The sequence below is a fragment of the Necator americanus genome, chromosome III, assembly GCF_031761385.1.
Source record: "Necator americanus strain Aroian chromosome III, whole genome shotgun sequence".
Classification (NCBI taxonomy): domain Eukaryota; kingdom Metazoa; phylum Nematoda; class Chromadorea; order Rhabditida; family Ancylostomatidae; genus Necator; species Necator americanus.
The window spans coordinates 22,944,961-22,971,712 of NC_087373.1; the positions used below are offsets into that span (position 1 = coordinate 22,944,961).

At 42.8% G+C, this 26,752-nt stretch overlaps 2 protein-coding genes across 3 annotated transcripts in view; both read right to left on the minus strand.

Moving 5' to 3' along the window:
• The window catches only part of RB195_010571 (uncharacterized protein), a gene marked incomplete at both ends in the record, with an annotated part of 50,772 nt that extends 35,238 nt beyond the window's left edge, over positions 1-15,534 (minus strand). Inside the window, 11 exons of one of the 2 annotated variants that reach the window (XM_064191646.1) lie at positions 2,577-2,729; positions 5,538-5,657; positions 5,722-5,800; positions 7,324-7,409; positions 7,464-7,629; positions 7,689-7,807; positions 7,862-7,984; positions 10,753-10,854; positions 13,389-13,490; positions 13,550-13,654; positions 15,399-15,534. In XM_064191646.1, the coding sequence (XP_064049229.1) occupies positions 2,577-2,729; positions 5,538-5,657; positions 5,722-5,800; positions 7,324-7,409; positions 7,464-7,629; positions 7,689-7,807; positions 7,862-7,984; positions 10,753-10,854; positions 13,389-13,490; positions 13,550-13,654; positions 15,399-15,534 (1,291 nt within the window). Of the gene's footprint in view, positions 1-2,576; positions 2,730-5,283; positions 5,440-5,537; positions 5,658-5,721; positions 5,801-7,323; positions 7,410-7,463; positions 7,630-7,688; positions 7,808-7,861; positions 7,985-8,064; positions 8,081-10,752; positions 10,855-13,388; positions 13,491-13,549; positions 13,655-15,398 lie in introns of those variants that run through there. The other variant, XM_064191647.1, reaches the window with a different exon arrangement.
• A 9,641-nt stretch (positions 15,535-25,175) lies between these two features.
• Positions 25,176-25,619, minus strand: RB195_010572 (uncharacterized protein; the record flags this gene model as incomplete). Its single annotated transcript, XM_013435133.2, has 1 exon — positions 25,176-25,619. The coding sequence occupies one exon, from the start codon at positions 25,617-25,619 to the stop codon at positions 25,176-25,178; it is 444 nt and encodes a 147-aa protein (XP_013290587.2).
• Between the last annotated feature and the right edge of the window lie 1,133 nt (positions 25,620-26,752).

Consider the following 26,752-nt stretch of genomic DNA (forward strand, 5'->3'; position numbering starts at 1 on the left):
AGGTGGAGCAGTGATGGTGTGGCGTTTCCAAAATATGTACGTCGTGTACTCTACATACTTGTGAAAACGGAAGAATGCAACATCGATTTCCTCTCTGACTACTATCTTAAGCCTGACATACTACTGAGATCTGTGGACAAATGAAGAATTGTACAGTTTTGAGGTCATATCTCTAGAAATCTTGAAGATATGACCGACCATTCATTATCCTTTATTTAATTTTTTGTTCCTTGCACATGAGAGCGAAAAGAGATCTGGAGGAAAACGATTCCTAACGGATTAGGATACCGTAACCTTCAATAGAACACTTTCCGAGTATGACGTGGTGAGGAAATCTGGGGGAAAAGCTAGTGATGGGGTTGTAGATAGTGGGATCCGGGGTGTTCCGCTTATCTGTCCCTAATTGTCGCGGGAGACGACGTTTCTTAAGACGGTTTCAGTTGCAACGCGCCAGTTTTGCGTCAGCGCCGCATCCAAGTGCTAGCGACCGATGGTCAGCGATATCTTCTCACCAGCCTGTTCAAGCGAAACCAATGAATAGGGGACCGAAACAAGCACATTTGAGGATTCTTACTTATCCCGTAGGGACTAAAGCTGTTCCAACGCCGTTTCTTATGACTGGAGAGAGGAACCACCCTGGATCCCGAAATCTAAAACTCAATCTGCAGCCTTCCTCTGATTTCCTCACCACTTTGGAGTCGTGATATGGTGCCTTTAAGGATTTGACCACGCCTCGGAGTTTGTAGTTACATCTTCTGACCTCCAACGTGTACTGACGATTCATATCTTCGGGGTAACATTTGCTAGATCCGCTTCGCTGCGGGCACAAACTTAGGGCAAGTTTAACTTTAGTTCAAGCTTAAGTTTATGTTAAAATCCATTTTCCGTTTTCTGCTCTCCTACATTTAGCTCTCTGTTCCTCTGCGACTACGTATTTTTCTTTGAAGGAAAGATTGCAATTCCATCTCTTCTAATTCGAATCAGCTTTTTTTCTCCTTCATAATCTATCAGTTCTCTTCTTTTTTTAATTGTGGTTAGAATGTACAAATGAGTCAGTCTGGATCTATGAGTCAAACCGAGCTAAGGTATTACCATGGTTGTGTCATAGGTGATAATTTTGGCGGATGAACAGATGAAATGAAGACATCGTCTGTCAAAAGCTCATGAGCGCCTGTCAGGGGATTGCGATGAACGAAATAAATCTTTGAAAAAACAATCTGAATGCGGAATGAGAAACTGGACGTGTTTTCACCTCTACCTATCAGCTTTTCTTTTAAAAGAAGACTTTTTATACCAAAAATATTCCTCTTCTCCCGCCAGACACCAGCTATTCATAAAACAATTGGGGACGGCTGCAGTTCACGAAGAAATAGCCAAGCTCTTGATAGGTGATGTCAAAGAACCAAAACTTTCTGCTCAGCTAACACATTGATGACCTATTTTATCTAGAAGGGGTCATTTTCCCCTTCGATATTATGAAGTAAAGGTTTTTCTCACACATAATATTGCAGTTAGCTTATTCCCTTTTTATACAGTTCCCTAGAATGACACTAAATAATTGTTGAAAGTTTGAGAAAAAGAAAAAGATTTACAGCAACGAAATTAACCACTTCCTTACAAGTAAGCCAAAGTACGCACCTATCCCAATGAGGAAGACATGAAAATTACGAAAAAATAATCGACAATGGCTAATCTGACGACATGTAGATTTAACCTTAAGATGACGCCTTCGGTGTTCCTTTGTTTTTCATTCTTACGCTCAGGACACGTCTTCGAAGGCGTTCAAGCATTTCGGTGATCTCAGAGCACAAAAATGTGCAAGCCGTTACCGTACGCTTTTAGTAGCTTCAGTCTGCGTATGTGTAGTTTTAATAAGTTGTTAAGTTAAGTTGGGAATAACTCAAATCATCAGCATCTGTACGGGTTCTGTAAATATGATGATTCTGGGATGAGTATAGTAAGAGCTGTAGGAAGATTAATGCCCTCATAACAACTGGCAGATATCCGCTGCTTGATGTGATTCCAGCACCACTGAACCCTGAAAACTTGCACGTGTTTGTTTGCAATGCAGTCAACTCGACTCCTCACGATGTTTTCACCGCCTGAAGGCAGAAGGCATTGATCACAAAACGCTATGCTTTCAACAGGCAAAGCCTAATTGCCATATGTCAACGGAAACAAAGTTTTTTTCAAACGAATTCTTTTTTATTACTATTATTAAATTACCACTACTTCTGTCTATCTTTTTTATTTTTTTTTTGCTGCATAATGTCGATGCATGAAATTTGGAGAGCATCATTTTACCGGATTGTAGCCTTGCCTCGCTCCTTCGATGGAGCAGTTGCAATAGCATCAACAACTGATTCAAAACGCGAAAACGCCCAATAACCTACGGTGACCTTATGTTGGTTCAGAACTCATGAGGATGATAACTTCTTTAGAAGAAATCTCGGCAGCGCTAGCAACTGAACCTCGCCAAACCTCTTCAACTTGAACCTTCTAACAGACCCACTCGAGTGTTGACCCGACTGCCTCAGCAGGTTCAGTATCTTTTTGAAAACTTCTTGAGAACTTACATGGTGTACATTTTCTTCCCGGCCTGCGTATACCACCTGGAGAAGTGTCCGCGAATCCAGGCACACACCGACACGTGTAGCCAACTGTCTTATCGATACACTTCGCATGTGGAGAACAATCGTTTAAACGAGCATCCGAGCATTCATTCACCACTGAAATTGACAAAAAAGTTTTTTTTTGTTTCTTGCGCTAGAAGTTGGCAATAACGGTGACCATCGCTAGAAATTTTCTGAAATTTTCGAAAACAGGGAACACAAAGTGAGTCATATATGAGTTCCCAACTAGTTCACAGAAGGAAAATCTAAACGAATTAGAAATTTGTATTTGGCCGTTCTTTTCGTCCAAGACTTCTCCCTTCATCTCCTCTGGAACCGTTTCCGGAATCGATCGCTAAAAAAGTTGAGACAATTGGTTAAGACACCCAATGCGATGAAAAGTCGACGTAGAGGAAAACGGACTTGAGGAGAAGGACAAACAAATCGGTGTCATTGTCGATTCGATCAGAATCTCTGCTGCACCTGATCGGTAAATGTGCTGCATGTGGGAAGGAAAATAAGTGAAAATATTAATCCATCGCACAGAAACTGTCAAATGGACTTTGAGCCCAGGAACCTCCAGTACTAATTTGTTGAGTTTTCCAAGTGGTCGTAGGACTCAAGAACGACAAAACTTGAAAGATGCCAAGCTTATCGCCTGTCAGATGTGGGGGGAAAGATTGGATCGAAAGCTAAGGTGTGCTAAAATGGGAAGTCGGAGAAAATGAGAAGTGAACAGATCCATCAAGTCTTGAAGTTTTAATTCTGCAAACAAATCAAGTACCAGTTTGTGGATACAGAAGGGATGAAAAGCATAGTTAGTCGTGAGCTATTTTGAACCATCATCGTAGACGCTGAAGGAACTTCTAAGCACTTAACGCCCTCCCCTAATGCTTAATATAATAACTATCTCAACTAGCTCGTGGAGTATAACGTAGCAGACAGAGATGGGACCTTCATCTTGTAGCTTTTCCAGGTGGGAGTCTGTATCCGTGTTCTTCTCGGCTGCGCGCTTCGAGATTGACTACATACATATATAAATATAGACACGGTCTGTTTTCTGTTCTCGTCTTTTTACTCTCGCTTCCTCATGAGAAAATTTCCAGTGTGATGAAGGAAATCGTGCACCAATTGGTCCAGTTTGTGGATACGGAAGGAAATTGTGGAAGCAAATTGGATCTCTCCTTCTTTCATAGCGTTAGGGAACCCCTTCAAAACCGCAGTTACCGTGTACGTCGTATGTTCACAGTTTAGTCAAAAATTCGCTATCCCTGCGTTGTTGCACTTCCGTGGTCTCATAGCGGACATGCGCGTTTACAGTGGGGTTCTCGCTCAATGCCGTCTTTGAGCTTCGATACTCACGTGTGTTGAAGGGATTGTCGCAGTCGACTGCGACCGTTCGAAAATCGCTTCAAAACCATTATTTCATACTGCTCCACAAATTGGGTTGCTTTTATCGGACTCTACGTTGCCTCCGGTTCCTCATGCAACTTGAGTTTCTGTTAAAAGGAAAGGCAGCGAGGAAAGAGGCTTCCAGGGGTGGTCGAACTTCTTCGCGGGGGCTGACCAAGAGTCTAAACGAGGTTCTGAAACATAACGTAGTCATTTCTTGCGCAAGCGATTTGCGCCGCCGGTCCCGAGACGAAGCTCCGCGGGTCCTGAGCAACGGGTGCCAATTTCAAGTTTCCCAGGGCCCACGGCGGTGTGTTGTTCTTCTTCTTTTACTGTTAGGATGGTAAACGTAAATATAAGCGTCAGCTGCGTCAGCATTTAGTGAAGCGCTTAGGATGTACATTTGTATTTGTATTCATCGGCGTAGAGCGGATGTAGCGCAGTCGGTGAGAGATTCCGCTGTGTCTGCAGCACGATCGATCGAAGGTTCAAAACCGCACTACTGGAAATCATGCATTTTATCCTTCTGGGGTCAAATAATTGGTATCAGCTTGTGTGTGAGGATGAAAACACTTATTCGATACTTCATATAGCCCCCACAATTCATAGTATAGGCTAGACACAAGCGGTTCAATTCATATTCATCTGAATTGAAGTGAACGCGTCGGCGCATCCCAAGTTGACTGATTAACGCCAGACGTTTTGTCCACACTTTGTTCGTTTGCTCACTATCAAATGTTGGATACCAGTTCACTTCTAATACGCTTCATACGGATAATTCTCGAGATAGGAATTGTAGACGGAGAAGAATCCATAGTTTTGTACGCGAAGCAAGCAAGAATCTCCCCTCCGCTGCACGTAGGAAGCTTAGGATTATGTTGTTAATTTGGTGATAACCCAATAGTTGCAAGCATAATTCCTCACTTCCTAGCAATTTATCTTCCAGTCCTAAAGCCGAGCAAGGGTTTTTCCACGTCTAAATGAAGAGTAATTCCGGAAGAAAATCGCACTTAACTCCTTGTATAACTGGAATTAACTTCTATTTGTTCCTGTAGATTGTAATGTGGGGAAAATCGCCACTGACCGAAATCGTTCACTATGTATCTCATTTCGGAAGTGCCCAACTGTCATTGATGTCACTGATTGGATAGTGAATTGTTTTTGAACGAAAGCAAAAAAGAAAGAGTGGTAGAAAGAGATTGCTCTACAGGGGCGCCCACACTAAGCGTGTGGTTCTTCCAAGTTCTCTGAAACGGGATGGAGCTCAGAGATCACTGACATTTCATACACCTGCGTCCGGGCCTTTTAATTGGGTCTGAAGACACATCTAGGTAGCTTTCTCGACACAAGCACTCGTACGACAACGGGTTATCCATGCAAGTGGCTGCTGGGTCGCAGTCGTTCAATGTCGCGTTCGCACACTCGTTCACCAGCGCTGAAAGGAGTCATTTGTCAAGATGTTAGCGATCGCTTTCATCATCAGAAAAAACAATTATGTTGTGTAAGAAACGAAGGTGGTGCTGGAATACTTACGAACGCATACGCCGTTGATGGGAGTGCTGGTCGGAGGACAGTCGCAAAATCCGGAATCATTTCTTCCGCAAAGAGCGCCATTTGCTGAAAAAAGCAGCCGAGAAGCTTCTTTGACGGTACCTTGATACGATAAGGTTCCATGCAATGTCGCAGCATTCCATCTCTTTAGAAATCTGTGGCTCACCTCCTGAGGGACTAGAAGTTCGACGAGCGACGACAGTTTGAGTATCCGTTGGCGCCGTCACTTGGGCGGTGGAGTACGTCTGAGAAGAGCAAGTTAAGAGCAGCGGTGCAAGTATTTATCTCTCAGTCTTTCTAATCGAGAAGAGAATCACTTCAGTTATTCCACAAATTTCTTTTCTTTCTACAATTTCTACAATTAACAATTTTCGTCTTAGAGTGCGAAACAACGCAAAAATCCCGGTTCCATGAGGCAGCATCAAAAGTGCCGGTTCTTTTTTTTTTCTGAAAACCCAACTCTTTGTCTTTGCGCACATGTTGACTACTTTCTCAATTTCCTTGAAAAGAGGATAAAAGGTGCAGGAGTTATATAGTAGGATCAGCTATGAAGAAATCGTCAGTTTTCAACCGCATGGTTTCCTTGCGGTTGGGGTGGAGCACTGATAGGAGGTCACCACGGCGTCTATACCCAACGCCAACCAGGGATGCTATCCCTCTGATACTTCTTGGTGCCGAATTTCCGGGCGTAACAACAGTGAAGTGCTAGATCCGGCTTCTTCTTTTTCTTTCCTAACCTCTTCTCTCCACACCCATCCATTTAGGTTGTTCCTCGAAAACACCGTATGAGGTTCGACTTCTTCAAAGGCAACAAACATCATCATCAATAAATGATGTGATTCTAGCTTTTATAGTAGAAGTGTGAGAACTACGATTGCTAAGGATCTAAGGACCAGCTGATAATTGTTCATGTTATGACGGATGTCTTAGACGAATTTTTCATATTAAGTCGGAAATTTTCTGCAGAAATTCAAGAAACTTCAACATTCAAAGTTGCAAAAACTTTAAATGTAAATATAATCAGAAAAGAGACTAAATTCTGGAATATGATGTGTTCTAATCTTTGAGGTTTTCGAAAAAATTTTTCGAAGCTTGAAGCTACCCTTTCACTGTTTATTTTTTTGTTTGCCATGTGGGCAGCGACGAATAGGACTCTGAAACTTTCAAAGCTCAGAAAAAAAGAAAGAAAGATGATATGGTTACTGAATATCTTTAGACCAAAAGATAGGTCACTCGGCAAAAATTGCGTGGTTCGCAATCACACCGCTACATACAAAGTTCAAAGTCAAAGTACAAAGTCATACAAAGTTAGTTACTGATGCGAATTTATGAAAAATTAACGCTTACTGGCAACACGAGTGCACTGAAACACTTTTGGCATTTTTTGGTTGTTCCGGCTTCTCCGATTCATGGGTGCGACATTGTTGATGTTGTTTTTATTAGTCGCTTATTTAGACCGCGGAACGGTCACTAAGTCCGTTCCAAATAAACTGAACAATTTCATCGCTACTTCACTAGAATATTTATGCCGTCCATTGTTGCTCATCTTTCTCGAAAGTACCGAGAATCGTCGGTACCGATGCAAAGCACTTCACCTCATTTTTTTTTTCGCTGGGGTCAGCAGAGGCACGACATTGAAAACACCTAGGGATACTGTTTTTGAGGCACTTTAAAGTATAGCTACTGGACAGAATTTTTACACAATTAAGTGGAAAATGTTTTCGTGTCGAGCTGCCATTAGGTATACTGAGTGGAGCGTTCAACTCACAGCTGCTTTTTGCAGTTTTCGAGTTATGGGTGCACGACGGATGTCCACTCGCGGCGATAGAGGTTTCGCCAGCTTGGCGAGAAATCCTAAAGAAAAAAATTTGAAGTGGGGGAAAGCTCAAACTCAGCTCTTTTTTGAACCTTGTGAGCCGTTAAACCGCAAGTGTAGCTCTTTTCTTCTCTCTGAGCAATTCAAAAGTGGATTCTTCATATACGCCTCCACTTCCGACGTTGGAATGCACCTCGATGCGCCAGGGAGTCGGACGCTTCCTCGCTGGCAGACGCATCGCCACGAACCTCCTACCACCTGCAAAAAGTCGAAACCTCCTACAAGTGCTGAAATGATGCAAAAACAGCCAAACTTACGATACAAATTTCGCCAAGATGGCTGTGGCACAAACGCGAGTCGGTACAGAGTTGGAGTTCTCCGATAAGCACGGAGTTCGCTCCTTGTCTTCTTTTGGTTCCGTCAGGGCAAGTCTCGTCTGAAAGGACAGCTACAGATCATAGGACAGTGGCGGCAGCGTTCAACTGCTTACTGTGAGTTACGTTGAAGAGCTCGTCGCTACCGTCCTCGCAGTCCCAGATGTCATCTCCAACTTGTTCGCGGGACACACAGCGAGTCCTTCCGCAACCGCATTCCACTTGGGAAGTCGTGCACTCTGCACCAGAATCATTTCCAGTCAAATACACCTTTTTAAAGCACACCAGGCATTTAGAATAGAATGTTTAACTGGTTTACCGTCGCTGTTTTCCATAAGCCGCTGTAGCTTCCTTTTTTTGTACGTTTCCCTTCTTAAGATTTTTAAATTTCTGTAACACTTAGTGCTTAATGAACTGTGGCATTCTATTCAGATGTTGAGGAATTGAAAATAGCTGTGCTTAGTCGTAGATTATCAGTTTTTTTTAAAGCACCCATAGGTGTTTCATAAAACAGAAACAAGCAGGAACAGAGTTTTTAGAATTTCGCCTAAGTTTTATACAGCAAGGTTGGCCCTTCATAGCACAAAGTGTGGTGTGTTGGCACGTCATTCTCCTGGTCCTGGAAGCTCAGAGATCCTTCCCTTTCTCCCAAATCCTACGTCACAGTAGAACAACAGGTACTAGGATTTTGACGAACACTACTGAGAAAAGTTTTAAATAAGAGACACTTTGTCAGATTTTTTTTTACAGATGTTTCCCTAATCACTCATTCGTGATCGTGTACTGAAATTGCACACAAGTGCAGCGAAACAGTAAACCAGTAACAAATGTAGTAAACCTCTTACGAAGCTATTTGACTCAGCGGACAGAAGGCTGCGCCGTCACTTATGTTCGAATTAAGTGGAGCTCGGGCGGCTCAATTGAGACTACAAAGCTGTCTGCCTCGTCGAGGTGGTTGGAGCGAGAGAATTCGCCCGAGTCAGTCCACTGGATCCTTGTGCCTAGTGCACTTCGCATGCACCAACACGTGGTGGAGGTTCGGAAGAAAAACTGTTCGAAAAAACTTCCTCTAACGTAATTTATTCTGTTCTTCTCGTATCACACACGACCTCAAGAGATAATAATATTGGTATTAGAGCTTAGATAATATTGGTGTAATATTGTGATTGTGTTATTGTTCAAATGAAGGCGCTTTCCTAGTTTTTCTAAATTATGAAGCGTAATGGCGATTGATTCTACGCGAGCTGGAGATCGAGAAGGTTGCGAGGAGCTCAAGGACGACGCACCTCAGCGAAGATGCGGGCAAAAGCATCGCACAGAGACAGAAGGAGAAATAAGAGACATGATAATGATTCGCATTTGTTGTGCACCATTTAACTTCTGGACACCTTTGTCAATTAAAAAATGAGTATCACACATTCGTATCAAGAAATATCTCGAGAAATTCGCTTCATTTCGTATTTCGCGTCAGGCAAAATACCAGCCAGCTGACTGAGTCAAGCAAGTCAGATGGCATGTAGTGTTATAAAGGAATGTCAAGCGGCAATATGGCGGCAAAAGAGAGTTCAGTGCGGCAAACGACGCGAGGGGAATGCAAAGACACTTTTGGTTGCACCCGATCTCTTCGCGTCATTTTGGGATCTCGCCTGCAATCAAACACTGTCATCATTCGTTGGAGACCGCCGAGGGACCCGTCTAAACCACTTTGCCTGCCGCTTTCTGCTGCTGGCACACAAATTCTACCTCACGGGACCCGTTCTACCCCATTATAACGGTTATTATCGTCGACGAACCAACTCGACGTCATGGGACCTGTCTCACTGCTTTCTGGAATTTTGTTACAGACGCATTCACACAAACACACAGACACAAAGACAGAACAGGGCTTTCATAGTATAGAATGATAAATGAGTTAAAGGCATCTGAATCTAACGATGAATTTCCGATGGTCAAAGACTATACGGGAGCGTAGATTGCAGAAACCGGTGGGTCCCACTCATTTCTTCCTTATCGCCGTAAAAACGGCCCGGAAGATGAGGCTTCGAGCGTTCCGGGACGCTGTTGTCAACGAAGACTTGTATTGGAGCGCTCCTGCTTTGTGCACGCGCCGCATCTTCCGGGCCGCTTTTTACGGCAATTAGGAAGGACTGGACGGAATCACCCTCTTCCCCACAGTCTACGGCCCCGTAGGGAAGCTGCGTAGTGTACTTGGAAATATATCGGGGTTTGGGTGGGAAAAGAGTGGAAAAGTTTGATGGGGCTTGCATAGCATCAGAAACCTCGAGCCATTTCAAGGTCTTTGATAGAGGCGAGAGCGTTAAAGTGTCAGACTATAAATAAAGTTTCGCCAAAACCTCGTTGGCGAAACAAGAAAACATAAATTCAGTACACAACTGACTTGGAGATAGTTGAGCGTAAAACAAAATTGAAGTAGTGTGGAAACGTGAGTGAAAACATAGAGTTTAGGGCGTGCGAATATTAGCGTGGCCCCGCTCAAATCCGCCTGAAAAGCGGCAGGGGAACGGTGTTTGTTCGTACGAGGTACGTTAGAACGCTTCCACTTGCACGCGCCGCGGTCCCCTCAGCACTCATGGTTTCACTTCCAACTTCCCCAAAGGAACGAACGCCGCTTCCCACGCGTTTTTAGAGCGATGAGGGGAGATTGGACGGTGGCACGCTCATATTCGTAATCCACACTGCGAACTCTCTTTTCATTCAGACTTCCATACTTGCCTCTTAGTCGGAGGTTGCTCAGCCGCATAACCTTTAGTACACCTCTTATGTAATTTGGGGATATTTCATTTCCGTCTCAGAGTTCCGTGTAGTTTGTTCATTGTTCGTAAGATGTTTTTTTCCACTGAAAACTCGAATTTGAACCATTTTCTGCGGATTTTTCATTAGGGGGACAGTAACAATCCGTGGGAAGTCAGACAAAATAAGCTCGAACGTAACTAACAAATTCTGAACCTAATGAAAACAATCATTCACAACGAGAACGATAATTTACCTTCGTCACTTCCGTCAGCACAGTGTTCCTTTCCATCCTGGAATTTGGATAGTGGGATGCACTTCGAAGAGTCCGAGCAGGGGAAATGTCCGGGGGGACACGCTAAAGGGAACTGTTAGGAAGTACAATTATTATGTTCGGAACTAATTTCATAAACGAGCCGTTCTCGGCTGGTTTACTATGTACAGACGTGAAAAATAATGTGAACTAACATACTGTGAGGGAAATTCTTGAGACAACAACGAAACAATAATAGTGGACGAAATTGTTCGCACAGCAACAGAGAGGGTGAAATTTAAGGACCCAGGAGCACTTATTCTTGCAGGATTTTATGGAAACGACGGACTTGCTTCTACATTTCGGTCCTACACATAAGTGGACACGTATTGGGAATTTGGCTATCAGGAGACTGGCTTTTGTTGCTGATCTTTCTCTGAGTGGAAGGATATACATGAGAGAAATTTAGCCAACATTGAAAACATTTAAAATCCTAAAATTAATTATCACGGAGTTTAAGCCGTTAGGAAAGTGAGGAAACGGAATCATGAACAATGTGATACTTTATAATATGATATGAGGTCTCTTGAAGATCTGTTTTATAGATTTCAAAATAATTAGACACTTTCTCGAATGCTTAAAGAGATCCCTCTAGGGAATTTCCCAGCAGCTGACGGACGAGTTCAAATGCCTTTCATTGACTTCAGCTCCGCCGTTCTTTCACCTCATCCTTTAAAAGGCGTGATTTAAGTCACCGAGAGGAATTAAGTAAATGACTAGGAGACTGCAGTTAGCTAGACCAGGGCCAGCAATCAAAAGACTGGAGGGAAAGCGAAGGAGTCGGTTTTTGAGCTGCCTCAAACGACCAAGCATCAGTCTTTTCCACTCTGAGGAAAGCGAGTGACCATACAGGTTCCGTAACCTTCATCAGACCGAGAACCTGCAAGCTGCATCAGGATTGCACGAGAGGCGCTCTCGACTGAACTAAGTTCGAGCATCCACCATTGCTTCCCGTCGACAGCTTGGCAACGTTTTCCATACGACAGTCATCAGAATGCAGGATTTTCAAGCAGTGGAAGAGGAATAAGGCAATGTGTTGCATAAGAAGAGACATCTGCAACTGTTGTTCGATTTGCTTACTGCCTATCATCTGCAAGGTATTACACAATTTGTCCTTAGAGAAAAATTCAGCGTGAATACGAATATGTAGCCAAGCAGGAGAGATTCAGTACGATTTGTCACAGACGTAGTGTTTTAAAAACCACTGAGGTATCATAAGAAAAAAAAACAGCGCTACATTTCTTCCCAAAAAAAGGTTTTTGATTAAGCTGAAATGGAAGCGGTCAAGGAATATTCGGACGTAAAGGGAACGACTCGACAAGACGATACAAACTTTCAAAATCCAACAAAATATCCACCAACATCGTTTCACTGACGATGTCATTTACATAAGATCAAAAGTGAAGAGGAACGGACGCTGGGAGATTCTGACTAAAGCTGAGAAATGTTCTGTTTACAGTTGAATGTATGACAAAGACGATATTCACGAACGAATATGTCGAAAGGTTTCAATTAAGCGCATCTGGATGTGGGTTGAACGAGGTGACTGCAGAGCTGAAGAGAAGGAATTAAATGGCAAGCATGATGCATCATCGGTGATGTGTGTGGCAGAAAACCGAGGACGTCTGACTCGGTTCTCATCATTCGGGCAGCACCGCTTCACCTGCTTGATCTCCGCAAACAGCAGGCAAGCGTGTCGGCCAAAGTCATCGAAGAGGTGGCGGTGGGAGGGAGACGTCCCAAGCAATTCGAAGGATTCTATTCCAAGTCAACGATTGATTGTCGGAACCGCTGCAGCTCTTTCCATGTAAAAATAGGTGGATACGTGAAAGACAGCAAGAGACTTCGCAACTCTTGCGTTATTTAAAAAAGTGCAGTGCAAAAACTGCATACCCCACTGTCAAAAGTTTCTTTTTTTCGAGATGCTGCTAAAAAAAGGTGGTACCTATTGAATCACGAATGAACAGAAACCATTGCGGAACTCGCTACGCGTCAGGAATGAAAGCAATACTGAAACCATCTCGACCAAATCGAATTTTAGCAGAAACAGGGCTGATTGGAAGATGTTGATATCCGTCCGCCCGGAGAAGAATAAACAGTTTTGGCATCAGAATTCTTCTAATTTCATCAGAATGAGGTTTTAAGTCCTAAGCGAATTTTTCATCATCTGGTTTAATTCAAAAATTTGTACTCAGAAAAGATGTGGTGCGCTGTCAAGAGCAGTTTCGAAGCGATTAATGTTCGAAAAAATACGCGTGAGAGGAAATCACAAGCAACTAAGAGCTTGAAGTGTTACATGGCGAAGAAATTTTTGGTGGTGTTCATTTTTGGCAAAAATTGGGTCGAGAGCAAAAAACGTGCTATTTTGGTGTTATTCTTGGGATGAGCCGTACATTTTGATTATAATAGTACGAATATACTCAGAAGCTCAGCGCTCGTGGCAGTTCTAAATCAGGGCGAAAGTCTGGCTACAGGGGTAATGGTTAACGTAAAAGAAACCAAAAATGCACATTTAGCAAAGTCGTAAAGACATGCCACATCCGTATCTCTAATTCAACAAATCCTGCTACCAAACTCACGTTCGTCACTTCCGTCAGCACACTGACGTTTACCGTCCTGGAAAAGCTCCGGCTCGATACAAGTGCTTTTGTCTTTACACACGAAAAAATGTGAGGGACAGCCTGCAAATAAAAATATGAGGGTGAAACAACCCGATAATTACCCACTTCACAGGTTTTACCTTCATCAATTCCAGAATAACAGTCTATTTTTTTATCGTTCAATTTCTTCCTCGAGACACATCGTGGGCTTCCAAACCCGCAGTCGAGCTGCCATGGAAGACACACTGTAATATGTGAAATATAGCCTTGCCTTCTCGAATTCCGCCCAGCTTTCTCTAGATTTTATTTTTGAAAAATTTTCCAGGGAATTTTCGGTGCGGGTGAAAGGACGACATAAATGGTCCAAGTCGTTCATCGTTGGTTTAAGAGAGAACCTCGGCATTTATCCAGAGAATGTCGAAAAAAACGCGTTCCATAGTAAGATAGTGGTGGATGGATCTGCTTTCTCTCATCAATATACTACTTCAATACTGAGATTTGAAGGGCTCGAAAATAGGAAACACGAGACCGATGCGGCTTGACTCCAATAGTCTGACTTCCTTTTGGATAAGCATTCACTGATTCGGAAAGGTTTGTTTTACCCGGAAGCAGTAGAAGTTTCGACAAGATCGTCAAATCGAATCATCATCAAAAACTTTATCTCCCAAACGTAACAAATTTCTAAATATTCCTTCTTTTCTGTTTCTATTTTTTTGTTTTTCGAAATTTGAAAGAAATTTTCTTCTTGTGCTGTTTGTTCAAGTTGTCCGTCCGCAGTAACGTGAGGAGAGCTACAAGACAAAATTCTACCATCTACACAATGTTCGCTTTCAGACAACTTTCTGATCATTCCATCTCGAGCGAAATTCGCCACTTCGTTCTAGTGTTGCTCGTTCTTCAACTGTACGGGTGTTTGTCAGTAGGAAACATTGGCCAATGAGTTTGGGATACAGAATTCCCCACTTTAGGTCTAAGGTAGGTGACTGAGACCCAGTGATAGAAGAAGGATGACAGATGAAGGTTGTACTTATTTTTTGTGACAATTTATAATCACATAGAAAGTAAACAAAGGCATCCGCTTATTCAGCAGACGTACCTGGTTTTGATAAACTGCCCACTCCAAGTTGATTTATGGGATCATATTTATGTGTATTAATCTCGTTTTTTTTTCCAAAACTTGACTTGGTCGTAGAAATGGGTTTTATTTAAGGAGTAGCTTTTTGTGACAGAAGACAAGCTATGTATTCATGATTCCTAGTCAGAACTGTACCTCGCAATTTCTGCACCTACAAAAACAAGCATTTTTTCCTACTGTGAATGGTGAATGAACGTGAGCAAATCGAACACTATGATATTTTCCAGGCAATGATTTGTGCATTGAAAGTTCGATAAAGACTTCAGAGTTGGAAAATTCACTAATGAACACTATCGCATAGTTAAACTTCGCAGTGAATTCAGCCAACACCAATGCTGGCTTTTGGTTTTTCATTTGTTAGGGCTATTATGCTACCAAAGACTCCAAGAGAAAAGAAATCGATGGGCGAAAAACGATGAATCGGGCACTGTTTTTTTGGTAATGATAACTCATCGTTCATTTTCTGTTCATACTGAAAGGTCTGGCGGTTGTACTCGACAGGATTTGGCAAAAAATAAAGCGAAAAAGATGGGATATCGATGGAATTATAGATTCGCAAACTTTCAGAGAAAACAGTTCGACTCGCGGAAAACGATTCCGTTATTAGGGAATTCTGGCTGGTTTTCGCACACATACATATGCACAAAAACTGCCGATTATAACGGATGATCCTATGATAATTATCCTATAAATGTTCTGACTGCAACGATGGAGTAAGGTGTCAGTTGGTGTTTCTGTACAGGAAAGCGTAGTTTAAAGGAAGAGCAGAAATCAAATAGAGGCTTCCTGGGAGGTCTGTTTCTACTTTAACAAATTCTCACGATAGCAATTCCCTGCGTCAGAATAACCGTCACCTTGCTTCCCATCTTTCCCGGTACAGTGCTGAGTTACAGAAGCGCTACTGCTGGGTCCTCGGAATGTTGCCGCTTTGTTCCTATTGAGAATCCCTCGACTTGTTACCCGCCCGAAAACGACTGCGCCAGGATCCATGGACAAAGAATTGGGTTCTGATTTTTTTTGCAACGTCCTGACTCAAGAAAAGTTTGTTTTTTTTTCTTTTCTGGCGCACCATTGGTGTATGTGAATAAATAAATAAATAAATAAAGTACTACTCTATTTGGTGTGAGAACAAAGCTGTAAAACTTATCCGAACGATGATACACTTGTTTACTGTATCATTTAGTATGTCAGTGAGGCCTGAACAAAGCAATTGCAATGAATTACGAGAAGAGAAAGCGCAGTAATAGGGATTTTCCTTTGTAGCCACTTTCCACTTATGCATGTACATTTGATAATTGGAGTGTTTTGTTTATTTTTCACGTCATACAACTTCTTTTATGGGCAACAAGTACACAGGTACTTAGTTGGGTTCAACAAGGAATACAGAACTATTATTTATTTTATGTTATTTTTTCGATCTTTTCGATGTTAAATCGTCCACACTAGTGAATGGAGTTCCGCTGTGATACTAGCGGCGAACGTAGAACTGAAAAGAACCGGAGGTGAAAAAATCCTCGAAATGCTGTCATTAAAACAATTCGTTAAGAGGTTCTCAACCTCACTGGCACCATTACGTCTGCGCAGTCACTACCGCGCAAAGCTAATAAAAAATCCGAGAAATAAAATTCTTTTTCCCCAGTGGTCGATAAATTGGTTTTTGATTTCACATATACTTCTTCGTCCTCAGATATCTTAGAGATGTCTCTGAGAATAAGAACACCGACAGAAACATCTCTCGCGCCCGTATGTCGAAGTAGGCTCCACACAGCTCCATCACCTCGAATGGCGACTAGAAATCTGCGGAAAATTTCTCAGCGGTCTGTGTGTTGCATCAGTGTCTGAACGAGCCCACTTTTCTTGTATCGGTGAAATTTCTACCCAAATCAGTGTAGTATTTCAACACCCGAAGTGACCACCGATGCAGTCATTCACCGTACCACATTGATTGGTGTCTTTTTTTTTGTCTGCTCTGAAGACGGAACAAGAGATTTGTGGCGAAAAACAGAAAGCACTATGGTAATAGTCATCAGCTCCTCTACAATCGTTTTGCACCTATGCAGATGTCAACGGTGAGCACTTTAGTGGGTAGCGTTGTCAATCCGAACAACCTCTTTCATGGACAACAATGGAGTACACGCAGACACTTAGTTGACCCAATAAGGAGTGCAGAGGAAGGCAGCAACAGTTCATCTGAATTGGTTACCGCAATGTGGATCTAATACAATAATTATGTAATAATTTATTTTTTTTCCGTAATTATTAATTAATTCCACATTTGTGAAAGATTCGTATCCGAAAAGAACCGGTTTTCTTACACCTCTGATTATAATTCTTTCTATTGCTAATTCTTCCATTACTTAAAGAAACTTAGCTGCGTTCAGTAAAGAATAAAGAAGAATTATTATTTATTTTATATTGTTTTTGATTATCATACGATTATCATTCTCTTTCTATCTTCCTTCTATAATAGTTTGGGCACAACGCTGTGTGAACAGTGTCCTCGCTGTTGTTGTTCTAACTCTAAGAGCAGTGCATGCCTTTCCCACGAAATTTACGCTAAATAATACGCTCCTCAAAATAGTGCTTAGGATAATTTTGACATCGCACTCTCATCAGGTAAGAAAAGGTGTAGGACGTAGCTTTCGCTGTGTGTTGCAAACTATGTACGTCACGAATTTTACTGAGTGGCGGGATGAACTAAACCTCACAAATATCCCCAAATATTGTCCTCAACCAACCTCTACGGAAGAGTCAAAACGACACTTGTGTCTCAGTTGCGCTGGTGGCTGCGTTCTCTGCAGGACCCACTGGAGAGCGGAGCAGCAGAACGCACCAATCAGGGCGCGACTCACAATTTCGTTTCGTTTTGACCCGACAGTACACCTGTGTTCTTCTGTTCGCCTCTTCCTTTACGGGTAGTAAAAATCACATCGCAACCATTGGAAAATTCAAACCAGGGTCACAGTCGAGTCAATAAATCAGAGTTAACAAGTTCAGAACGGAACGGACTGTTGTGCCTGATTTTTAACGACAGTATATAAATCTAAGTATTCCAGTAATGAACCTCGGAGCGATCCAGAGAATTGGTGACAGAAAGAGGGAGAGAGAAGAGAAGGAAGAAAAAGGGATGGTATCATCTTGGAATAGATGACTACCACGAACAGAATTTATGTTGTTAGGAGAAGGAAAAGAAGCAAGGAATTCGGCACCTTCAGCGCCATAAATGCCGAACTCTCATCGACCTCTTAGTTCTAGATGTGTCAGCGGAAAAAGCGGCTTTTCTGCAACTATCGTAGAGAAACAGTTGAGAACTGCATCGAAATAAGAAATATATGCTCTAAAGCGCGTTGTGTAACTTGCCCAAACACTAAGCCGAATCCTTGACCGCAGGATCGAGCTTCTGGAATGCTAGGAATAAAAATCTTTGCAGCGGGACCCACGAAAAAAAGTGACCCATTATATTTAGACTAGCATTTCTTCTCTGAAGGAGGCCTTAAAATCTCAAGAGGAGCTACCTCGCAGAAAAAAAAACGAAGCGGCAGGTTCTTCACGAACACGGGAGCTGTTCGCGGCTGAGAAGGTGCATATGAGCGCACAAAGCGTTTCACGAAGCTGGATTTCTGCTGTGACACACGGTGTGCCGAACCAATCAACTGATTTTTATAAGTGCTGCGTGCCACATAGAATTTCTGTGGATTCCTGCCGCGGTAGCAGGTTGAAGTGTAATGAGAGTTGCTATAGTAATAGAAAAGCAGTTCCTGTCCTATGTGGGTTTCGCATCCGTTTGTTGTTAGAAATTCTCCATTGTTCTATTGGTTGAACTCCTTAGAGGTTTTCAGAGCGATACTGTAGTCAGTCCAGCGCCAACTTGATGAGCTAGGCTTCGTAATTAGGCGTCCTTCGCTCGAGGTCAGATTCGCGTGCGAACATTTTGCTGATGTGAACCGCACTGCACAAACAGCAATTTCTTCACACAACGATTTCTACGCTAACATAGTGAACACACCAACAGGAATCTTAATTAAAGCAAGCAAAAATCATTTAATTTAAGTGTGTCATGAAACTGACGATTTTGAGGTCTCTGTGGGCTATTACAGAGTTCGAGGTGTAGATTACGACCCGCTCAAGGCTCCCGAATCGTCCTGAAAGCGGCGTGGGAAACGGTATTTGTTTTTACGAGGTGCGTGAAAACAGATCACATTTGTGCATGAGCCGCATCCACGAGCAAGCGGCTCAAAATCAATGAGGTCTCCTCAACAACCTATCCATGTAAACAATGAACTGGCCGCTTGGGGGAATAGGGGCGGGGGCGGGGGCGGCGTGTTCTTACGCACCTCACTGGAACAACTGTTCCCCACGTCGTTTTTATGAGATTTCGAGAAATTGAGCGAGGCCACGCCGTACCCTGAACTGTATATTTGCCTACAACGATAACAACATCGTTAGTTCCGTGATACATTGCCCTTAGAGGCAGTGTATCACCATTCTGACGTGGAGCGGAACCCACAGCCAAAGCGTACAGATAAACTTAGTCCTGGAATGTTTTGGCAAAGCAATTACATTCTTGTATACACGCAAGATTTTTAGCATCTTTTTTTTTTGGAAGGAATTTCTTTACGATTTTGTCTCGTATCCAACTAACCGTATCGTCTAGGTTGGGGCAAAACGATACACCCTTTCAAGTTTGGCCTCTATCTATCGTTTTCTTCTGAATTTTTCAATGCTTTCAATGAATACTAATACAACACTTACTTAAAGGCATCACCCCACGAATCTGAGGTGGTGCAGATTTCAGGTGGAGTATTCGTATACGTAATGGGAGACTACGGAGAGGGGGGTGATTCCGTCAATTTCTTCCTAATTGCCGTAAAAACGGCCCGGAAGATGCGGCGCTGCACAGGGCTGGCGCGCTCCAATTGAACTCATTGTAGAAAATAATGCCCGGAACGCTCGAAGCCGTATCCTCCGGGCCGTTTTCTTCGGCAATTAGGAAGAAATGAGCGGAATCACCCTCCTCCCCATAATCTACAACCCCGTATACGAATACTCCACCGGAAATAGATAATAATACCCTTTAATATGTAACTGTCTTGATTTTTCTTCCCAGACCGCTTTTGGGAGGAAATTTGATGTTGGCTCTTATTAGCTAGTAAAGTTTCTAATTACCAGTATTAGCTCACGCAATTTGCACGTATCGTAGCGAAAATATGACACGTACTCCTCAAACACAGCTAACTGGCGGATAGGACACTGGACTAATCATTTTTTCCGGCGAAACAACTCTTAACTTCATGTGCGAGCAATGAAATGAAAGAAGAAGTAAACTATCTACATCCAGTGAGAGATTCAGTTGTCCTCATTGCATCAATCCCACGGGTGTTAACGGTGCTTCGTCGTGTAAACGGATAGGTCTGGATGCTCACGACCCACTTAATTTCTGCATACAAATGTGTGGACTGTTTCGGGTTTCGCAGTAATACTCTCGAACAACCGCTGTACTATTAGAAGGAATTGAATCTCGAAATTTTCTCGGAATCTCCCTTTAATGCAAAAAAATCCATCCAAAAAATCTGATAAATTGCGAAGGCTCTGGAACCAAACATATTGTTGAAGGGGGTGGAATTACTACTGGCTGGTCGGCGGTCAAAACCTATGCGGACAAATCCAGCTGCATCCCATTGCTCATTTACACCACATTCGGCTCATGCATCACTGTTCAGCACGCATGAAGGGCTTGGAGAATTCAGAGATCGAAGTTGAAGGGAGCATTCTCAGCGCAAGGGTCACCTCCCAGCGACCTGTCGTCGGCCCCACTGCCGAGGACACGGAACTTGTTTCGGTGGGAGTCGAAGGGGGGACAAGTGATTTGGCCCGTTATCTGCTCCAGTGATCACTCATCCCTCTGCCGCTATCTCTCGACATCCGCGAATGCGGTCATATCGACGGCTACTGCCAGCCCAACTGGTTCTGTCATAATCCCAAAATCCAGTTCCTCTGTGATGAGACAGTATGCGCAATACAATGTCATTTTTACACTCGCGTAACCGTGTTGCATACGTGAACTGGGTTTCAGTACATAGGAAAAAGAGAAAATTACAAATTCGCTCACTCTCTTGTTGCGTTGAGGCGCATCTAAGCGACGGAAAGGGCAGGAGAGATGTCGTTTAAAAAACCACTGAAGCAGTGGGGAGTCGGACGAAACAGAGGCTCTTTCGAGTGCAAAAAAGAGGACGTAAGAAGGTCGAGCGCCATCTATTAGTCAGAATGGTCAACCTTGTGGTAAGAAGTGGAAAGAAAGTTTGCGAAGTATTTGTTGAATGTAGTGCTCATAGTTTCTCAACTGTGCTCTACAGGACCAGTATGGAGCCGTGTTCTAGTCCAGTTTGGATTCTTCACTTCATTCTCCGATCCAGCAAAGAAATGAACGGATGTTTAATAGTTATAAATGTGAAGCAAGAGCCAAAATTGTTGACATTCTTCATTAAAGTTGCAGTCATTACCCCAATACTTGAGGAAGGACGAACTTTAACTCTGAATGGATTTTTTTTTGTTCTGTGAAGCGGAGGTATTAGTACAAAGAAGACAGTAGTGCTCTCTAGATCTTTTTAAGCCTATGGAATTCCAGACATTCACCGCAGCAGCCCACAGTTCGTTCTACATCCCCTTCAAATAGTCGCGTCAAACCTTCACCTCTGGCGGCTACCGTATCCGAAGCAGTTAGCTCGCCCCGGCTAAGCAATGAGAAGGGAAACAGCGTTTAGATGTGCGATACGCAGAAGATGTGAACGAAATTACGCGCGCCGATTAGGCTCACCTTCGACGAAGCAAAAACGCGTGCACGAACACATTGGCTTCCGCTGATATACTGTGTAATTGTACCAGGAGCGCTGAGGCGAATCCACGGAAAATCCTCGAGTAGAGTGAAGAAAACGCCGGGAAGCTGTTAGCCATTCGGTGGCAGTCTCAGCAGCTTTTCGTAACCAGACAGTTTCCCATGGTGGCCGATAAAAACCCGCTAGACCTTGACATCGCTGCTTCAGCGATTTCAGGGAGCATGGACGACCTTCAAGATGCTTTCGAACTCTCCATGTCGTGCTGACCAACAGAAGATAACAGATTGGTTCTGGTAATCTAACTGGTATTTGGAAGTGGTGCGTGCCAGATTTGAGAAATCCTAGAGCTGATTATGTGACGCATACACCTAATGCTAATGAAAAAGCCTTTCCAGAAGTTAAAACTGGCTCAGGGCGGAGTGGAAGGTGGGTGTACATATTTGTCGCTTTTTGCTTGTCAATAGATATGTTCATATGCCTCAGGTGTAGGATTTTTGTCGTAGATATGAATGGTTGTGTATTCGGTATCCACGAAATCATCGAAAGAGCACAGTGAGTCACTGCATCATCAGTGTGGTGCTGTATCCTGGACTGGCAAAAAACATCGGGGTACATTACGAAAAAGAGATTTCAATCTGTTATTATTTCCAAATTTGTGCAGCACATTAGTGCATCTTTTCATGAAAAACTCGCAGGAAATAATGTCAGTCAAAGATTTCCAAAGTTGACACATCTACATACTCATCAATCACCTCAGCTTAATCGTCTTCGATGAGTTCACTGCTTCGGGATCGTAATCCGAGAGCATAGTGTAAGCAATTTAAGAGTACTTCAGCTGCGCCAATGTTTATAAATATCCCACATTAAGGATTCAAAGGTTAGACGTATGAATCATGCACGTTTGCATCAGAATCGCTCTAGAACCGGCACGCAGAGGCGCGAAGCAATTTTAGCCACCGCCAAGGTGGATACGGCACTATAATCCAGTCACTTTTGCTAACTCAAGTGGGTATTCATAGCACAGCAACATGTTCAGTCGACGCTATTCCAACAATTTGTCCCTTCTAGTTCACTGAGCGCTAAGAATGTTGATAGAGTAGTAGCTAGAGAAAAAAGCCAACGCTTTTAGAAAACGTAACGATGAGGACGAGGAGGAAAAACAGTTCGGGGAAATTTTTGAGCATCGAGAGCTACGTATGAGAAAGTGCAGAAAATTCACAGCGAATAATCGAGCACACGGAGACACGCACCTCAGCGATACTCAAATCTGAGATCCGACTTTAGTTTTTCTACATACCTCCGCCATTTGTTTTCCTCGACATTTATAAACAAAGCCGGCTCAAAAACAAGCCCCAGTTTGAAATCGCTATATTGGTGATAAACACGGTGCCCTTGCACGGACAACATGCCTTAATGCGTGGACAGAACCTCTCTACCGCAATTAGACTGCACCTTGAGAAGAAAGCGAACTAGCCGAAATGAATCAATCACAAATCACATTAAGGATCAGCTGTTGCTGATCTCATCACACGAAGGTAAGGAGAACAGGGTGCGAATCAGCAAATCTTCAGAAATATTCCAATATTCTACTTGTACTTCTCTACTTCATATCATTTCGGAACTCTACAAACTGTCTTTTATTTCCAAATGTTCGCTTGATTCCCAAGTCTTTTCCTCATTCCTCAATTAGTGACCTAATTGATTCAGAAGTTCCTCATCACGTACTCCCTGTGATAATTTACTCCCCACTTTCTTATATCATTCCATAATGTGAACAAATACAACAAGTACTGAGTTACTGACCTTACCACAAACCGTTACTTAAGCGATAGATCGTGGCGGGAACCAAAACTCTGTCAAACCAGTACAGAAAACGCTGCTGTCCCCTGGTTACATTTTTACGAGACCGGTCTCGTTGCATAATTGTAGCGATGAAATCGTTGCGTGCTTACAGTTTAAGCCTTTAATTACCGTGTTGGGCTACAATTTATCTGAGCAGATTGGTTACGAGATCAAAAAGAAACAGCAACAACATAAGTTTTGGCTTTGATCAGACAATGGCAACGAAACTGGTTCACATTGTCCCTACAAATATTCATTCGTTCGCTGGCACCACATCGTAGGGTGAGCATAAATTGATCGCAAATCTTCTCTAGAGCAGGACTGATTCCAAATGTACGACATGGCAAGACGACCGCCTCAGGACTCGGCTACGGGACGGCATTTTCTAGTTTCGATGCGGATGGGCTAACAGGGCCAGTAGTTATGACCAGAGATGGATTCGTTGCCAACAAAAAGAGTTTGAAAATAATGTCCTCTTTGAGCGAGTAAATAGTGCATTGGGTACCCTTTCAATAGAGTATAGCTGTTAGTTAGCTATGTGCAAAAAAAAACGGTTTATGGGAAAAATTCCGTTAGCCTCAAACATCCCTCTGATTTCCGCTTTTTAGACTGTTTAAAAATCTCGTCTTTGATCTGAAGAGATTGGCACAAACATCCGCAAATGATTTATGTGATAGAATGGGAAAAAACTGAAGAGGTCAGGGTCTCGACGGTTACGTCGTGGATGTGGATTTCGTGTGAATAGTAGGTATTTCGAGCAAATGACGCACTTCTTGAAGCTACGGTGATTTTGTGCGGTGAACGACAGATGTGAGAAGTCGGTGAAATGACTGGTGAAAAAAGCGAAAGTATGTACGTGCAGTTACTCGCCTCCTCATTCATCTATTTGAAAATACAAGAAATCGACACACACCCTTCTCACCCAATAAAAACCATTAAACCAATCGCGTTCCTACTGTTAAAGCCACATTTCCCGTCCAACTCTGTCCAGATCTCCTGGATCTTGAAATCTGCTAAATTCTGGAGAAAAAATGCTAACGCACATTGAAACAGGAGTTACCAGAAGTTGCAAATGTTCGGAAAAAAAGTTCAAAAAAAGGTAAGGAGGATGGAAGAATGGAGGATGTGTGCACATATTTCATATATGTAGTTATGAAGATGTTAGTTCGGGATATAAAAAATTTAGTTAAATGAACTAAGATAGGACTTTTTTGAAGAGATTTTAAATAAAGGATTGATTTCTTGGACTAGTGCTCCCAAAAATCGATTTTTGTATGCCATTTGGAACTTTTTGCTCACTTACTTACATTTCTTGGATCACAGTCGATTCTACTTGAATTTTCTTCTGCATTTTTTTCTTCACCCTCCCTTTCCTTTCCCATTAAAATTGTCACGATAGCTCATACGAGACAAACGCTTATCTCGCTTAGACCACACCCGCAGGATAGACAACGAGTCCCTGAATGGTTCTTGACAAAAAAGAGAGAATGCCAGAAATACTACCTAATTTAGGCTTATTCTGAAACGATCCTGTCGTAACACCACCGTTTCGTCACGAATTCACACTAACACTGTTGTTAAATTAACCGACTTTGAGTCACGTACGTTACGTTTGTTTTCCTTCTTGAAATCAACAGTGTTGTATTCTCGATCACTGTGTTTGTACACAATAATTAGGCCAATGTTCCAATCTGCTCAATACAGCCGGGAACGTGTTTTATAGCTTTGATTACTGTGATCGAGACTATACACTACTCTTACTGTTCCCTTGAATTTTTGCGAAGAAATCAAAACTGAAAATGCCACGATTTCGTGGTTTTCTTTTCGTTTTTTTGTCTGGGAATTAGTCCTGTGTTGAAAACTGCAATGCTTTTGCAGAGAACGCCGACAGCTGAAGAAGTGGTGTCCCAGTGAGATGAGGTCCGGTCGGTCATAAGTCAGGAAATTCTACAGAGCTCATTGCTCGGTCCTCCTCTCGAGGTCGACGGTTCGGGTTGGCCGTCTTCTCTCGTTGGGAGGCATGCATGTGTGCCAGAAAGGGGTAATTGCGGGTAGGCGACCTTCAAGGAGCGAACTAGAGACGGCACAGTACAGTAGAGAAGAATGAGTTGACTGCACACGCACACTACAAATCACCGAACTCAGAGGAGGGACCACAAGAAAAGGATTGACTGACAGAGACAAGCGGATCAACAAGAATCGTACTGCAATAGCGCGTAGAACAATGAAAAGAAGGAAGAACTCACGTTCGTCGCTGCCATCCCAGCAATCCTCAACGTCGTCCTGCCATTTGATACGAGGAATGCACTGTCCGCCTGTACTACAGGCGAACTCATCCGGAGCACAGCTAGCCCAAGTGGCTGCGAATCGAAGCAGTAGGAACAGCAGAGTAAATTGCATGTTCCATGTAAAATTCTTCGAACACTCGTTCACTGCATCGCAGAACCAAGTGGAATGACTGTATTTCTGACGTTGGCTACGCGATCGCCCGTGAAACATACAACTGCCAGGTGAGTGGGCGGAGTCGCAACGGTGAGGTAATTGCACCGTTCGCACACTGTTCGGGTGCACAGACGTACGAGGTCCGATGATCTCATAGCATCGTAAGGGGACCCACGAGCGAAATTTCGACTCCCTATTACATTATTGCCCATCCTCGTTTTTTCCGAATTTTTGAGAGTTTTTGCCTCCATTGCTAAGTGGTTTATGAGCCTAGATCTGAAGTCTTCAGCGGAAAATAGCGTAGGGAGCAAAATAACCCCGAAATCAGAACCGGAAAGAAAAGAGGTCGCAATTGCTTCCTACATAGCGCCGAGACTACTTTTCTTATTAATCACGATGCTGGGTAATTATGAATTCGTGAGTTTAATTTAATATCATACATCAAATTAATAAAATAAATAAATAAAGTTGATAATGATTTATATAAATCGGAGATAATTAATAAATAAGATTTAGTTAATAAATTTGCAGCTCTAACTCAATTTTATACCGTAAGAGAGATCATCTATATCGCCTTTAATCAAACTAATGGTTATCGTTTCAGTCATTCATGGTGGCACCCAAATGTGCTAGATGCTTTTGACATGAGGTGAGCATTTCTGCACACCTCATATCAAAAGTCTCTGAATTTGCGACTTATTCGGTAATATTCCCTGCTTAGTGCAATCTGTTTTACTACGTATTTATTGAAAGTCGGTGAAGTACGACACACATACAACACCGCTACTAAATTGTGTCCCAAAATCCGTCGCAAACCGTCGGAATTCTTGGAAGGGGTCAAAATTAAATTTTGAAAGTACCATTCGGAAGTAAATGAGCTGCTGATTTCAAATGTACTTCGAGAATTTACTTTTGACAAATGTGTGGCCTGAAAACGGGCAAAGTTTCCTCAAGCCCCGTTAATTACTTTCACACCTCCGCAATCCTGCCATTAGCATATCCCGCGGATACATCACCATGGAAGGAAGGGGTGTTCATAGGATTTCCGCTTATTTCTCAAAATTGGACAAAATGTTTATTACATCCGTAAT